This window comes from Theropithecus gelada, chromosome 3, assembly GCF_003255815.1.
Source record: "Theropithecus gelada isolate Dixy chromosome 3, Tgel_1.0, whole genome shotgun sequence".
NCBI lineage: Eukaryota > Metazoa > Chordata > Mammalia > Primates > Cercopithecidae > Theropithecus > Theropithecus gelada.
Window position 1 is genome coordinate 11,283,665 of NC_037670.1, and position 17,130 is coordinate 11,300,794.

A 17,130-nucleotide genomic window follows, 5' to 3' on the forward strand; every position below is an offset into this window, starting at 1 on the left:
AAAAAAAAAAAAAAAAAAAAAAAAAAAAAAAGAAAAAAGAAAAAAACAACCGAGGCCGGGCGCAGTGGCTCAAGCCTGTAATCCCAGCACTTTGGGAGGCCGAGACGGGTGGATCACGAGGTCAGGAGATCGAGACCATCCTGGCTAACACGGTGAAACCCCGTCTCTACTAAAAAACACAAAAAAACTAGCCGGGCGAGGTGGCGGGCGCCTGTAGTCCCAGCTACTTGGGAGGCTGAGGCAGGAGAATGGCGTGAACCTGGGAGGCGGAGCTTGCAGTGAGCTGAGATCCGGCCACTGCACTCCAGCCTGGGCAACAGAGCAAGACTCTGTCTCAAAAAAAAAAAAAGACCTTCAAGCAGCTTTGCCACTTGTGGGCAGTGACGCCCTAGGCAAGTTACTCACTCCGCCTCTCTGGGCCTCAGTTTCCCTCTCTTTGAAACAGAAATAAACACTGTACCTGTTTCGTAGGGATCCTGTGAGTGTTAAGTTAGTTAAATGCCTTTTCAGTGTTTAGAATAGTACTGGATATGCAGTAAGTGCTCACTAAACGTCAGCTGCCATTATAAGCTACGACGGCTGTGTCCCTGAAGTTACCGAGCCCTACAACAGTCTTCCTGGTTCACCCCATTCCACACACAATGGGACTGCCAGGAATATCTGCTGCACACATCAATGAATTCTGGGTAGGAAAACCCCAAGAGACAGAGGAGGTGATGCCTTTTAAGAAGAAAGGGATGTGCCTATGTCTTGGGCCCACAGGTAAGACCAACAGAAATAAGGACACCTTTGGAAAAGAGAGGAGCCTCTCGTTGCAAAATTTGTAGCTCTCGGCCACACAGAACCTCGGAGTCTCGCTCTGAAATCCAGGCTGGAGTGCAGGGCGTGATCTCGGCTCACTGCAATCTCTGCCTTCCAGGTTCAAGTGATTCTCCGTCTCAGCCTCCAGAGTAGCTGAGATTACAGGCGCGCACCACCACACCCGGCTAATTTTTGTATTTTTGGTAGAGACAGGGTTTTGCCATGTTGGCCAGGCTGGTCTCAAACTCCCAGCCTCAAGTGACCCGCCCGCCTCAGCCTCCCAAAGTGCTGAGATTACAGGCATGAGCCACCGCACTCAGCACCAACACCTCCTTTCTTAGACTGAACAACAGAAAGGACATGGCTTGCTCAGATCTTGCATTCATTCAGTGGCCAAGTCAGTATCAGAATCTAAGCTTCCAGATCCAATTACATACTCCTTTAAGGACACCCAACTATATAACACAATATCTTCTTAAAATACTGGGCCACAAACAAAATTACAAGACTCTGCATAACAGGCCAGTCATGCTCCTCGTAAACTCACTTTTTATGCCGCTCACATTTGCAAGTTAAAATGAAAAGCCAATGTTAGTCAATAACATGCTCAGTGACTAGTCCCACCCACCCCACACGCGCCGCAGCCCCCTAGCCAGAGAAAGGAAAAATGAAGACAGCAAGTATCAGAGTTAGCATGGCTTGGCATCCAATTGTCATTTTCTTGACTGCCATAATCTCAAAGTGGAAGGGGAGATTTTCCCATGCTTTGGCTTATAACCAATTCCATAAGTTAAGAAGGCTTTCTTAGGGCAACGGCAAATTTTAGGCTATAACGATATGTTCCTTCCTAAGTACACTCCTACAAAACATTCCCCCTGACATATAGAATCCTTTAAATGAGTATGCCACTTCAAAGAAATACTGAAAAGCGATTTTTAAAAAATCTAATAGAAGAGGAATTGCTAATGGTTAAGTGACTAAAAATTAAGCTTCTGGGCCAGGCGTGGTGACGCATGCCTGTAATCCCAGCACTTTGGGAGGCCAAGGCAGGTGAGTCACCTGAGGTCAAGAGATCAAGACCAGCCTGGCCAACATGGTGAAACCCCGTCTGTACTAAAAATATAAAAATTAGCCGGGCGTGGTGGTTGGTGCCTGTAATCCCAGCTACTAGGGAGGCTAAGGCAGAAGAATCGCTTGAACCTGGGAGGTAGAGGTTGCACTGAGCCGAGATCAGGCCACTGCACTCCAGCCTGGGTGACAAGACCAAGAATCTGTCTCAAAAAAAGAGAAAAATTTGGCTTCTGGAACCTGAAGGAGGCAGGGTGTTCGGGGATTATATGGCCTCATTCCCAGAAGTCTGTCTGCCCAGGAAAATCCCAGTAGGTAGGTGGGTGGCTTATGCTCCGTTAAGTGGCACCGATGATACTTAGCTCCCAGGGTGACTTCCAGGGGCAGAGAAATGATTGTCATGCACTTAGCATAATGCCTGGCTCCTAGCAAGTACTCAATAAATATTAATAACAGCTTACCACAATTTCAACCAAATCATACGGCTTTCGCATTTAGCTGTTACACCTTTAAAATCGTGCTCAACAAAGTTGTTTGCCGAGAAGAGGCACAGAGTGCTTTTCTGTGCCGAAGTTATTATTAAATCCTACACAGAATGACGTTCTCCATTCAGAATGCATTTCAGTTGAGGTTATTGACCAGAAAGACAAGTTATGGGCTACTCTCAAAGAATAGCTTCCAAAAAGAAAAGTCCAGCAGCAAACATTTCCACTCTATGAACAGTGAAACTAATGCAAAAGGAGAGAAAACTCTAGACACATATGGAAGAAGGCAAGTTTTTATTTTACTGTATCTATTCAAGTCCGCAGTAGAAACGAGGGTCTACCATAGGCTTTCAGAATTTTTTTAAGCGTTCATTTATAGCTTTATTTTATTTTTATTTATTTTGAGACGGAGTCTCACTCTGTAGCCCAGGCTGGAGTGCAGTGGCGCGATCTCAGCTCACTGCAACCCCTGTCTCCCGGGTTCAAGCGATTCTCCTGCCTCAAACTCTCGAGCTCAAGTGATCCATCAGCCTCAGCCTCCCAAAGTGCTGGGATTCTAGGTGTGAGCCACTGGCCCCCGTCACATTTATAGCTTTAAAGTCCATTTGTGAGGCCAGGCATGGTGGCTCACGCCTGTAATCCCAGCACTTTGGGAGGCCAAGGCGGGCGGATCACAAGGTCAGGAGTTCAAGACCAACCTGGCCAACACAGTGAAACCCCATCTCTACTAATACAAAAATTAGCCAGGCACGGTGGCAGGTGCCTGTAGTCCCAGCTACTTGGGAGGCTGAGGCAGAAGAATTGCTTGAACCCAGGAGGCAGAGGTTGCAGTGAGCCAAGATCGTGCCACTGCACTCTAGTCTGGGCGACAGAGGGAGACTCCGTCTCAAAAAAAAAAGGGGGGGGAGGAAAAAGTCATTTGTGAACACAGTTTCTCAAAAGAGTAGATTTCGGTAACATGAACACAATAAACCATTCATTGACCTTCTGCTTGGTGCCTGGATTGTTCTGAATCCCTATAAGAGTTCATCCAGCCCATAATGACTCCGAGGTCATTGTCATCATTCCTATTTTTTGGCATAAGAAAATAGAGGCTCAGATGTGATAGAAAGCAGCATGTTTTCAACTAAAATTCCAGGGCACATGAATCTAATGACAGTGCTTCCCTTTTGACAGTTATTAAACGCTCAGATAATGCGTCTGTTATACTTAAAATAGCCCTGTAAAAACGGCTGGACACACGAAGGAAGCGACACACGGCTCTCAGGAAGGAAAGGGAATGCCGGCCTTGTTGACGTTTCAGCAAGGGGCGGGGGCAGACACAGCAGCCGTCCTGAGATGCTCCCGGAAGGAAAGAGGGGCCTGCGGGGTCTTCAGATGCCACCTGCCACCTCTGGACCAAGCCCCACCATGGTTCTGACCACTTCCAGTGACAAGGAACAGAGCAACTAGGAGATTAGCTCCTTGTTAATTACCTAAGAATTAATTACCGAAGAATTACCTAAGAATTTCTGGGCCTTTGGCTTAGAAAACAAACAAACAAAATAAGGTCTCTTTGAAACTCCAGAATTCATTGACTTTTTTTTTTTTTTTTGAAGATAGGGTCTTGCTCTGCCACCCAGGCTGAGGTGCAGTGACACAATCATAGCTCATTGCAGCCTCGACCTCCCGGGCTCAAGGGATCTTCCTACCTCAGCCTCCTGAATTACAGGTGTGCGCCACCATGCCCCACTAATTTCTTCATTTTTTGTAGAGATGGGGTCTCGCTATATTGCCCAGGCTGGTCTCAAACTCCTGGTCTCAAGCAATCCTCCTGCCTCAGCCTCCAAAGTGCTGGGATTACAGAAATGAGCTACTGCACCTGGCCAGCTGAATTTTCTAACGCCCAAATTAAATAGCATCCCTGGTCTTAGAAAGCAGAGAGACTGAATCTGATGCTTCAAAGTAAGTGAGTGGTTAGAGCCAAGGCTTTACATGGAAGAAATGCTTTACATGGAAGAAATGCAGGGGACTCCACTGCTAACAGCTTGCCCAAATTTATCGATGGTTCAAAATGTGCACTAAAAGCTCCGTGTGTGTGTGTGCGTGTGTGTGTGTGTTGTGTTGACAGGTGATACAAAAAGTCATTTTGCATTCTTAAGATCAAAAAACGTTCTCTGACTCCCCGAAGTACCTTCACCCATCCTTGATCACTCCCTACCATTTTGTCCTGTTTGAGCTCTTACCGCCACCTGAAATTATCTTGTGCATCATTTGTTTATTTGGCTATTGCCAGATCTCTGTGAGATCTGGAATCTTCTCCCTCCATCCCTGCTGTATCTGATTGCCCCTGGCCCTAGAAAAGGGCTCAGCATCACTTGTAAAAGAAAGGAAGGAAGGAAAGAAGAGAGGGGGGTAAGTGTTTATTGAGCACCTACTATATGCTCTGTGCATCTGAATTCATTTCAACCTCCTGGGTGAAATGGGATAGCACCAATTCTCTTCCTGCTTATAGATAAGGGGACCAAGTCTTAGAACAGTTTGTGACCTTGCTCAAGGTCACTGCCTGTCACCACTAACTAGCTATGCATTCTACTCCTCGCCTGAGACTGGACATTGAGCCTCCAGGACCCCTTGAAGTAGGCAGGGTATGTTTTTGCAGACGAAGAAACTGGGGTTAAGCTTCTGTCCCAGTGCCATGGAGGTCACAACACTATTAATGCTGTTGGAGCAAATGAAGCCAGGGCTTGACTAGCACTCAATGTCCCTGGGCCCAAGCAACTTTCTCTTCCCTACAGGCCCCCGCTGGTGCCCTCCAGACCATGCAGCAAGGTCTTGCTGGGATGTCAGGTGATAATGCAGGCACCCTCCCTGACTTCGGCCCCAATTACATTCAAATTTCCTTCATTACTGGGTCCCACTCAAGGCACCTCTTCTCCCTTAGGGACCGAAAAGAAAGAAAGTAATGTCTTGGGTTGATAAACTGACTTAAAGAGTTTAATTGGTAACAGTTAAAAGTTCACTTTTAATTTTTAAACTTTTTCTAGTTAAAAGCTTATTATAACTTAACAGTAGGTGATTCCAGAATGATTAAACACCCAAGTTGATTATTGGGGTTTTCTCATTTTGCCAAACCCTGGAGTGGCCTTTTTAAAACCAAACTGCTGCTGCAAAAATGAAAATTCACAAGATACTTTTCTGTGGGGAGCTTCTTCAGCGGATGAGAGAACAACTGAGTAAGAAATCTCTTCAGGGGTTTCTGACACCCCCACGAAGAGAGGAATTCTTTTTAAATTTCATTTAGTTTAGTTTTTGTTTGTTTGTTTGTTTTTGTTTTTTTTGAGACAGGGGTCTCTACTCTGTCACCCACATTGGAGTGCAGTGGCGCAATCATGGCTCACTGAAGCCTCAATCTCCTGCTAGACTCAAGCAACCCTCCCACCTCAGCCTTCTGAGTGGCTGGGACCATAGGTACACACCACCACTCCCTTCTATTTTTTGTAGAGGCGAGGTCTCACTATATTGGCCAGGCTGGTCTCCAACTCCTGAGCAAAAGCAATCCGTCTGCCTCAGCCTCCCAAAGTGCTGGGATTATAAGCATGAGCCACTGAACCTGGCTGGAATTTTTTTTTTTTTTAATTACAGCTTTATTGATATATAATTTATACACCATACAACTCACCCTTTTAAAGTACACAGTTCAGTGGCATTTGGCGTATTCCAAGTTGTGCAAGTGTCACCACTGTCTTATTCCAGGACATTTTTATATTCCAAAAAGGCACTCCACACCAACTCTCAGTCATTCCTCTCTCCCCTCACCCCGGGGATTTCTATCTCTATAGAAACCTCCTTTCGGCCAGGCACCGTGCCTCACGCCTGTAATCCCAACACTTTGGGAGGCTGAGGCAGGTGGATCATTTGAGGCCAGGAGTTTGACACCAACCTGGCCAACATGGTGAAACCCCGTCTCTACGAAAACTACAAAAAAATTATCTGGGCACGGAGGCACATGCCTGTAATCCCAGCTACTTGGGAGGCTGAGGCAGAAGAATTGCTTGAGCCTGGGAGGCAGAGGTTTCAGTGAGCCGAGATTGAGCCACTGCACTCTAACCCGGGTGATGGAGTGGAATTCTAGCTTAAAAAAAAAAAAGCCCCATTGTGTCACATCAGGTCTGCGGGCAGTGAAGCCAACTCAATGGGCTCAACGTGATGAAAGCAAAATGAGGCTGGGCTTTTCACTCTTCTGTGTGCAGTGGTTTTAGGGTCTAATAAGGAGCAAAACAAAATGTGTTGATAACAGAGAAGACAGTTCGGTGGGTAACACTAACATATCAAGGAGTAGCTGATGATGCCTGGCCGCTGTTTTGTGTTTAAAAAGCATCGAAGGCTGGGTGTGGTGGCTCACACTTGTAATCCCAACATTTTGGGAGGCTGAAGTGGGAGGATCGCTTGAGCCCAGGAGTTCTAGACCAGCCTGGGCAACAAAGTGAGACCCCATCTCTATTAAAAAAAAAAAAAAAAAAATTAAACAGGTGTGGGGGTGCATGCCTGTAGTCCCAGCTACTCGGGAGGCTGAGGTGGGAGGATCATTTGAGGCTGGGAGGTTGAGGCTACAGTGAGCTGAGATCATGCCACTGCTCTCCAGCCTGGGCCATGGAGCAAGACCCTGGCTCTAAAAAGAAAAAAAACAAAAACAAAAAGAAAAATGTCATGGGGGATGATATGTGACTTTACTAAATCCTCATGACAACGCCACGATAGGGTTACGATGATTGCCCTCACTTCATCACCTGACTCGCCCAGGGCCCTGGGGGGCGTGCAGGGCCATGGAGCCCTGGTGACTATCTCAGGGCAGCCTGTGCACCACGTGTCCACTGGAGTCGCAACTTTATTTTTAAGTGACTCTCTTTTTCCAGGCTGAGTCACTCCGGTGGTGTCTATATAAAGGCTGTCGAGGCAGTGACTAAATGCGTTTGGGCCCAGGCCACAACTATATATTACTACCCTCCACTCCCTCACCCATCCTGCTAGCTGCTTTTCTCACTGAGAGTGAAAAACGAATCATAAAAGTTCACAGCGTCTTCCCATCCTCTGTCTTCCTCGCCATGGCAGAGACAGCATCAGGCGCGTGGCTTCCTGGCTTACCCCGCACACGGTGCATCCTGATCAATAAAAAGGAGGGACCCCTCCCCTCACCATGCCTGCCAGGGTCAGGAAGGAATCCACAAATCTAGCCCATTTCAACGACTGTAAAAGATTCCTTTGCAAGTCCTATCTCAAGACAACTCCCAAGCCTGAATTTTTACAACTGCAACCAGGGAACACAGAAATCAGAGAAATGCGCCAGGCCAGCGTAGAAGGGGTAGAGGAAGACGCTGGCACCCGGGAAAGGAGAAGAAACTGGATGGCCAGTTCTGTGAGCAGCAGAGGGTGCTCCCTGTTGCAAGCTGGGCGTGCTGAGCCAGGTGTCCCCGACAGTCAGGGCTGCCGCCGCAGCCAACAAGAGCCAGGATGGAGACCTGGGCGTGATCACGTGCATCTGAGCAGGACAGGTGTCGAAAGCACAGACGCAGACTGTGAGCACCGCGGACCAGGCATCGTTGGGATTAACGTTCCAGAGATCAAGAAATGTGGAGGCAAAAATACATCAGGGCAAAAAATGACCAGCGATGGCCCCTGAACCACAGCTCGGCTCTCCTCCCAGAGCAACGGGGTCTGTTTCCGAGGAGACAAAAATTAACCAAGCAAAGTCCTGCAGACGGACACCCAAAAAGCGTTCTGGAGTAGGACTGGGCCGACTGACGTCACCAGGATGAGGGCTGGGGATGGTTTCATGATAAAATCACAGCATCTCAGGAATGTGGTTCTCCTCCTCTCTTTCCTCCCATCAGGGAAGGTTCCTCCCATAATGAAAAGAAGCAGAACAAAACCCAAAACCATCCCTGTGCTCTTTCTGGAAGCAAGCCTAACACAGACGACCATTTATCGGAGAGTTGAGCATCACATTCAAATAGTAGAGCCCTGAAGCCAGGCCAATGTCGCAGGAGCACTGGGGGTTTCTCCAGAGAGGACCCCACGCCGGGTTACCTGGTCTCTAACCTGCCCAGCCACTCTCCATCCACTAACTCCCTACAGCCAGGCCAGTGAGCCGGGGCTGCAGGTCAGACGTGCTGCAGACCTCCTGTGATCTCGCCTCCAGAAGAACTCTGGAATCACACACGCGGGAAATCGGTGTTCGGCCACGATCAAAGCCACGGAAAAGCAAACGGCAAACGGAAAGGCTAAGAGACACTTTCTGGGGTTTTCAAGAGCTAGGCTTTCAGCCTCCACTGCTCACATACGTGATTCTAACACCACCAGGCTTCCAGAAAGCTGCTGCTGCTGCTCCCTCCTGACATGCTGTGGCCAGCCCCGTGCAGAGGTGCCGCCCTTGCTGCTAGCCCGTGGAACCCCTTGTCACATCAAGTGGCCTTGCTCCTTCACCCATCTCCCACTTCCCAGCACACAGCCAGAGCCAGGCACACCTTGTCCCTGCCCAGTGCTCAGGCCTTGGTATTCATCTGTCACCCACCCCAAAGCTCTAGAGTCCCCCCCCCGCTTCATCCCCTTCCACCCCAAGGCACAAGGAGGAGGAGGAGGGTTGACGTGACCCACGTGATTCTCCTGGAATGGTGAGCTGAAACTGGGACTATGGGCCCAGAGAACTGTGTTCTAAACTAGGGCTGCATGGATGAGTGTCTGGGAGCCCCCCAGAAACTGCAAACATGTGCATTTCTCAGAGGCGTAGGTCCTTAACTTTCATGGATATTTTAAAGGTTAAGAACCAAGGCTCAAAAAGCAGAACTGTTTATCTATAAAAAGGGTTGCTGAGCCATATGTGGCTTATCCAGAGAACTTTATCACCGCTGACATAAGAGTGTTTCTGTGGGGAAAGTCTACAGTCAGAAGATTCCAGTCATTCTATCCCAGCACTTAACACGCTCTGCCATTGGGTTCTATTTGCTTGCTAAGAAAGATAAGAAACTTTTTAAAGAATGGAGATAGGGTTTTATTCCCAGGGCCAAACCGTCTGGCACATGGAAGGTGTTCAATAAATATTTGTAAGATGATTAACCGTTATTACAAACCAACTTTTTTTTTTTTTTTGAGACAGGATCTCACTTCTTTGCCCAGGCTAGAGTGTAGTGGCGCGATCATGGCTCACTGCAGCCTCAACCTCCTGGGCTCAAGCCATCCTCCCACTTCAGCCTCCCAAGTAGCTGGGACTATTAAGCGTACACCATTATCCCAGCTAATATTTTGACTTTTTGTAGAGATGGAATCTCACTATGTTGCCCAGGATGGTCTCAAACTCCTGGTCTGAAGTGATCCTCCCACCTCAGCCTCTCAGACCACTTGGATTATAGGCGTGAGCCACCGTGCCTGGCCCCAAACCGACTTTTGAAACACTTTAATCGAAACTACCCATATTTGTTCTTATTTTTTTTTAAGTTGCCGAGCTAAGGCCGGGTGCAGTGGCTCATGCCACTTGGCACTTTGGGAGGCCGAGGTGGGTGGATTACTTAAGGTCAGGAGTTCAAGATCAGCCTGGCCAACATGGTGAAACTCTGTCTCTACTAAAAACACAAAAAATTAGCTGGGTATGGTGGTGGGTGCCTGTAATTCCAGCTATTCAGAAGGCTGAGGCAAGAGAATCACTTGAACCTGGGAGGCGGAGGTTGCAGTGAACCGAGATGGCACCACTGCACTCCAGGCTGGGTATCAAGGGCAAAACTTTGCCTCAAAAATAAATAAATAAAATATAGAAATTCCCCGAGTTAGCTCTGAGGAACAGAAATCCACTGTATCTCATGAGTTACACGGTGAGTATTCCCCGGTTAATACTAGTAACGAACATAAGCTAAACTCTAGGGACAGGCCTGTGTGTAGCCCGTCACATACAGGCACATGGGTATGTACATACACATATGTGCACACAGCAACCCTGTGAGCGGGGCCCTGTCGTTACACTATTTATAGGTGACAGAACTGGGGCTTTGGGAGGTATCTGCCCCAAGAAACACAGCTACTAAGTATGTCGCCTGCAGTAAGAAATACAAAAAGCAGAGCTGGGCGCAGTGGCTCACACCTGTAATCCCTACACTTTGGGAAGTCAAGGTGGGAGATTTAGCTTGAGCCCAGGAGTCTGAGACCAGCCTGGGCAACAAAGTGAGACCCGGCCTCTACAAAACATAAAATTAGCAGGGTGTGGTGGCACGCACCTATAGTCCCAGCTACTCTGGAGGCTATAAGGGGAGGATCGCCTGAGCTCAGGACATCAAGGCCACAGTAAGCTATGATTGTGCCACTATATTCCAAAAAAACCCAAAAATATAGAAAGCAATATACCCTAGAAACACTCCACCGCCTATTATGTTCCATGATGGATTCTTAATTCAATAGGGAATGGATGCTCAGTTAGAACATTTAAAAACATTTTTCTTTCAAATGGACTCTGTTCTTAGATTCAAAGAAAATGTACAGAATTTTATCTGCAGAGTAATTGCAATCTTCTGTAAATTACAATTTCTGGATTAAAAAGACACAATATCAAATGACGACAAATATATTAATCTAATGATATAAAACTGAAACTTCGAAAAACTAATTCTAAACAGAAAACCTTCAGCCGGGCGCAGTGCTCGTGCCTGTAATCCTAGCACTTTGGCAGGCCGAAGTGGGAGGACCCTGCATGAGCGCAGGAGTTTGAGAGTAGCCTGGGCAACAGCAAAAGGCTCTGTTTCTACCAAAAATTTAAAAACTATGGCCAGGCGCGGTGGCTCACACCTGTAATCCCAACATTTTGGGAGGCTGAGGCGGGTGGATCACAAGGTCAGGAGTTCGAGACCAGCCTGGGCAACATGGTGAAACTTCATCTCTACTAAAAATACAAAAAAGGTAGCTGGGTGTGGTGGTACATGCCTGTAATCCCAGCTACTCAGGAGGCTGAGGTAGAAGAATTGCTTGAACACAGAAGGTGAAGGCTGCAGTGAGCTGAGATCGTGCTACTGCACTCCAACCTGGGCAACAGAGCAAGACTCTGTCTCAAAAAAAAAAACATAAAAATAAAATAAAATAGCCAGGCATTGTGGTGCCACGTGCCTGTAATCCCAGCTACTCGGGACACTGAGACGGAGGGACTCCTTGAGCCTAGGAGTTGGAGGCTGTAGTGAGCTGTGATCGTGCCACTGCGCTCCAACCCAGGTGACAGAGCAGGATCCTGTCCCCAGAAAAACCCTTCAAGGCTCCAGCCATCTTGGCGCTCACCTCCTGATGTTCTTGTGGCTTTTCCCGCCTGTTGGAGTCCCAGTCACCACAAAGCATCCCTCCCCAGTCACGTCCCCATCAGAAGACCTTTTCCCTCCTGGACTAGAGCTTTTCCCAGTGACATCTGGGAAGGGCCAGTCTAGAAGGTGAAATCTCCAACGGCAGGTGAACCTTACTCCCCACTGAACCCTCATGGGTGCCTAATCCTCCTCGTGGAACACATTAGACATTCATCAGACACCGAAGAACCTTTCCTCCTTTCCCAGAACAAAAGGAGACCTGGGCATTTCCACCAAGATCAACACTCTTGGTGTCATACCAGCAGGAACACCACCAGCCCTGGCTCTGCCATGCTGTGCCCTGGAAGGTATGGAGCCGTGAGGATCGTGGGCTGCATCCATAGGGAAGAGGACACCCTCCTCCTGGTAAGCCAGGCTGTCCTACCCCACGGGCGAAAGCTCTAAGCAAGCCCCGTTTCTACATATGCAACATTCCAACGTCACCTCCATGATTAGTAATCAATCCTGCGGTGTGGCCAGAGGAACAACCAGTGTCAGGGCAGTGGTGGCACCTCAAGACTGAGACCCCAAACAAATGGTGACCCAATGTCCCCTCGGGGCGCAGGCCAGGCACTGAGCTGAGGCTCCACATATGTGCTATCTACACACACACACACACGTACTGTCACAGCCCCCCAACTCACACACACCTGCTGTCACAGGGAACAGCAGGGAACCCTGCCTCCTGCACACCCAGCACACTCCGGCCACAGCCCCCGGCTCCCACCACCGCTCTGCACACTCCAGCCACAGCCCCCCGCTCCCACCACCGCTCTGGCCTTATGTGGCTTCAAAATTTCCAATAGGAGGGCCAGGCACGGTGGCTCATGCCTGTAATCCTAGCACTTTGGGAGGCTGAGGTGGGTAGATCACCTGAGGTCAGGAGTTCGAGACCAGCCTGGCCAACACAGTGAAATCTACGAAAAATACAAAAATTAGCTGGTTGTGGTAGTGGTGCGTGCCTGTAATCCCAGCTACTTGGGAGGCTGAAGCAGGAGAATCGCTTGAACCCAGGAGGCGGAGGCTGCAGTGAGCCGAGACTGTGACACTGCACTCCAACCTGAGTGACAGAGCAAGACTCTGTCTCAAAAAATTAAAAGAAGTTTCCAGCAGGAGGCTCTGGCTGCTGGCACAAGTGAAGTGGGTCTCACCTTGGACTTCCCGCATGGGCGCTCCACAGATTTCCAGGTTGGCCCTTGGATGGGAAAGTGCATGGGGCCGGCGGGGCGGAAGCCTACAGCCAACTCCCCCTTCCCCACCTCCCCAGGACCACAGGCTGCAGTGAGACCCTCCTTACTACAGCGAAAGATGAGGAAGTGGGCGCCACCCTCCACCCACTGGCAGTGGCGGGGTCGGGGCCAAGCAGGTGGGTTCCAGCCCCCTTCTCCATGAAGACGAGTCTAAAAATGTGTCCTGAGAAGAAATGCCCCAAGTGGCAGGTACCTACCAGGCTGCCGCCTGCCCAAGCCTCTTCCATTTACTGGGATCAGAAGGAGATAAAAACGCCAAGTTTAAGGCCAGCTGTCTTTGAGTAACTAATGTGGAATTCGACACAAGGCACGATGGAGGGACAGGGCTCAGCAGAGTACAAGCAGCATTTATCAGCAGAGCATATGCGACAGACAGGGTGACCGAAGGGGGACATGCTCCTCTCCACTGTCACTAGGAGTTGGGGACTTCTGAGGAACACCCGGGAATCCAGGCCTCTTGGAGCCTCATTCTCTGGCTGATTACACTCGCGTATTTATTGTCCGTGGCCTCAGAAGGATGGCCTTGCCCCTCTCAGATTTTCTTTTTTTTTTTTTAATCATAAAATGTTTTCTTTTTTCTTTTTATAACAGAGATGAGTCTTGTTATGTTGCCCAGGCTGGTCTTGAACTCCTGACCTCAAGTGATTGCTCGCCTCAGCCTTCCAAAGTGTTGAAATTACAGGCATGAGCCACTGCGCCCAGCCAAACCTCTAAGATTTTCTATGGAAACCGGCGGACATGTGGTCACCAAGGAAAGGGCAATGACAATACAGAACGGCGGACGGCCACTCGCTACAGAAACAGCACTACAAGGAGCTCACGAGATGGATGTGGTGGGGCTTGGGCTGGGGAAACTGAGTCAAGGACAAGTTCTCAGGAAACCAGAGTTCCAGGAAAGTCTGCTCTGAAGCCGCTGGAGGCAACAGAAGAAGGATGTTCTGTCCCCAACTCTTTTTTTCCTCTTGTTTTTACTCAGGGCAAGGCTGACACGGAGAATAGGGCCCCCCACTCCCCAACACGGGCAGAGAAGGCAGCAACCCCCAAGCACCCCCAGTGACTCCCATCTTCATTTTTGGTCTCGTGAAACATGGAGTACCCACATTTAGGGGCAGGCGGAGGCGAGCAGCGGGTGTGAGATTTGAACCCTTGGCTGGCTCTGTGGCCAAAGGCTGCCTTCTTTCCACTCTGCTACCAAGCTTTCTCCCAAAATATTTATTCTGAAGACATAAGGTTATTAATTTGTTTTCCATAATGATTCATGCCAGCACTCCCTTGACTAGCAAGCCTCCTTTGAAACATTTTAAATGAGTCTCCTTTTAAAAATGCAATTCACATATAATTTCCCAGCAATATTATGTAAGAGAGGGGCATCTCTCTTAGAACGGAGCTTTGCCTCCAGGCGTCTTCCTGTGTCCTATAGGGAGGAGCCAAGAGCTGTAGATTCCCCAAGCCCGGAAGCCGGGCCAAAGTTGTGGGCTGCTGCAACCTCTTCCCATACAAGGGGAAGGTGTAAGAGAGGGTGGGGTCCGAGACCACGGCATGAGTGCCATGGGGACCAAACTGGCAGACGTCACCCGGAAAGCCATTCCCGCGACTGCTCATCTGCCTGCAACACGCGTGGGTCTTTTTTCTTTTTCTTACTAAGCCTCTGATAGGGTTGAAGGGAAGGAAGAAGGGGCCCAGGAAACGAGCAGAAAGACACCACCCTAGCAACTCAACACTGTCCCCCGATTGCACACTCACGAGAGAAAAAACAGGAGTATGTGAAAAGCACATTTCCACTGCCCTTTAGGGCGTATTTCAAGAAACAGAGAGGCATTTAAAAGGCCTAGCAGGCGAAATGTCTGTTTTACAAGAAGCGTCAGGCGTGTTGCTATGCCCAGATGCGTGCAGCCTTCAGACACTGCCCCAGCACCGGGGAAGCAGGCCCCGAGGGCCTTCCACCCCACGGGATCCCTTATGGACTTCGGTGGCTTGCTAACCGACATGGGACAGGGTCTGGGACGAACTCGAGGGTCTGAGACACCCACACACCTGCCCACGTGTTCTTACAGACCCAGCTTGTCCAGTATCTGCACCTGGAGTTAGCTCTGGCTTTCATACTTCCAGACAACCTATCAATTTCCACGTCCCACAGCCTGCAGGGTGGCGTGCATTCTGCTGGAAATGGGGCTGAAGACATCCGGGGAAAGAAACAGGTTGTTTGCCGACCGCGCATTCAACTGATGAAAATGAAACGCTCACGGAGCATTGCCTGAATATGCCCCAGCATTCTAAGATCCCTCCAAAGCAACTGTGACGGTCACCCGCCTCACCTCTGGAGTGTTCTTCTTGAACTCCCGGCTCTGTTCGATAAGCCGCTTTCTGGACTGCTCGCTTTCATCCTGCCGGTTCGCCAATACCGTTGCGGTGGCATCGAGTTCTCTCTGTTGGGGGAAACAGGAAAGGAAAAGGGAGTTTGTAATTGCACTGTGTACTAGAGGAGGGTCCTATTTGCATTTGACCAGAACACTGGGGGAGAGACCCCAGTGGCTCTAGGGATCGTCAATCATCGGCAGAGGAGGGGCTGGAGGGCGGCGGGAAGGCAGGGAAATGAACATTATATTATCCACCCATCCCTCGTCCGTCCCATGGGCAGTGGTTGAGAAAACCAAGCTCGTTCAACGCCACGGGTCATGCCTCAATGTGCCCGCCATAAATGACCCTGTTCCGGTAACAGAATACACAGAAACATCTTTTTTGCTCCAGCCACAACTATCAGGCCAAGCCCAAAGGACCCGCCTCCCCAAGCTGCTCCATCCCTGTTCTTCCAGCCAAGGAAGGGTCCCTTCCAGCCACTCTCCTGGGCTCTAGTCCTTCTGCTGAGCTATTCCCTCCTCAGCTATCCCCTCCTTGGCCTCCTGTGGCCGTCCTTCAATGCTGTGGGCCTGGGATCTCTGGGAGTAATATTTGGTTTGTATTCATTCAACAAATATTTACGGTGAGCTCACTCTAGGCCAAGCATCATGTTCAAGACCATTAACCTATGATTAGTTTTCAAGAGGGATCTTTAAAACGTAAATTCCAAGAATAATTATTTCCAACCACTTTTCGGAAACGAGGCACCTGGCATTGGCGATTATTCTCAAACCACATTACTTGCGCGGGGACGCTGAGGACCACCAGGAGTGGGTCCCCCATGAGGAACCCGCCAGGGGACTGAGGGCTCTGGGCTCTGCTCCCCGCAACAAACCGATAATCAATGCGCCAGAGAACCTGTGCCCTGGCCTCGGAAATTCTGGGAAGAGCTGCCAAGAGGATCTGTTTCCAACAAGCCTGCAGCAGATGGCCCCAGAATGGTGTTCCAGGCTGACAGCAGGCGCCCAAGGACACACTGCTGTCGCCACCAAAAGGCCTGTTTTCCTGCCGAGTCGCTTCGGCGACTAAAGACACACAGCGGCCCATTCTGCTGGGATCCAAGGTGGCTGCTCCAGCTGGCTTCTCAACGGTGGGGACCGTCACCCTGAGTCCAAGCAGAGCAAGAACCTAACATTTCAAAGGCTGAACGGTGAGAAAAATCAAAACTCAAGATTTATCCCCACGCCTCCAAGAAGCACACTATAGCCTCTCCTTCGCCACCCCCTTGCCCCACCCACCTCATCATGGCCCACTGGCTTTCCTCCTTGGCAGAAGTAAACCAGCAAACCTACACGTTACAAGTTCTTGCTGGGAAATGCTTCCTTGGTACCACTATGGGTTGGGCCATGCTGGATGGGATGAAAACATGCTGTCAACTTAGAAATCACAGAAATCACAGATAGGCCAGGCGAGGTGGCTCACACCTGTAATCCCAGCACTTTCGGAGGCTGAGGCAGGAGGATCACCTGAGGTCAGGAGTTTGAGACCAGCCTGGTCAACATGGCGAAACCCCGTCTCTACTAAAAATACAAAAATTAGCCAGGCATGGTGGCGGGCCTGTAATCCCAGCTACTTGGGAGGCTGAGGCAGGAGAATCGCTTGAACCCGGGAGGTAGAGGTTGCAGTGAGCTGAGACCATGCCACTGCACTTCAGCCTGGGCAATAGAGCGAGATGTTCCAAGGGAAAAAAAGAAAAGAAAAGAAAAGAAAAGAAAAGAAAAGAAAAGAAAAGAAAAGAAAAGAAAAGAAAAGAAAAGAAAAGAAAAGAAAAGAAAAGAAAAGAAA

The 17,130-nt window shown here is 49.3% G+C and overlaps 1 protein-coding gene across 8 annotated transcripts in view; it reads right to left on the reverse strand.

Moving 5' to 3' along the window:
• CUX1 (cut like homeobox 1) overlaps positions 1–17,130 on the reverse strand; it is a 472,214-nt gene that overhangs the window by 354,017 nt on the left and 101,067 nt on the right. For 7 of the 8 annotated variants that reach the window (XM_025381011.1, XM_025381007.1, XM_025381006.1 and 4 more), the window contains exon 2: positions 15,264–15,374. The exons of the other annotated variant lie outside the window; for it this stretch is intronic. In XM_025381011.1, coding sequence (XP_025236796.1) covers positions 15,264–15,374 — 111 coding nt within the window. The remainder of the gene's footprint in view (positions 1–15,263; positions 15,375–17,130) is intronic. 8 annotated transcript variants of the gene reach the window in all.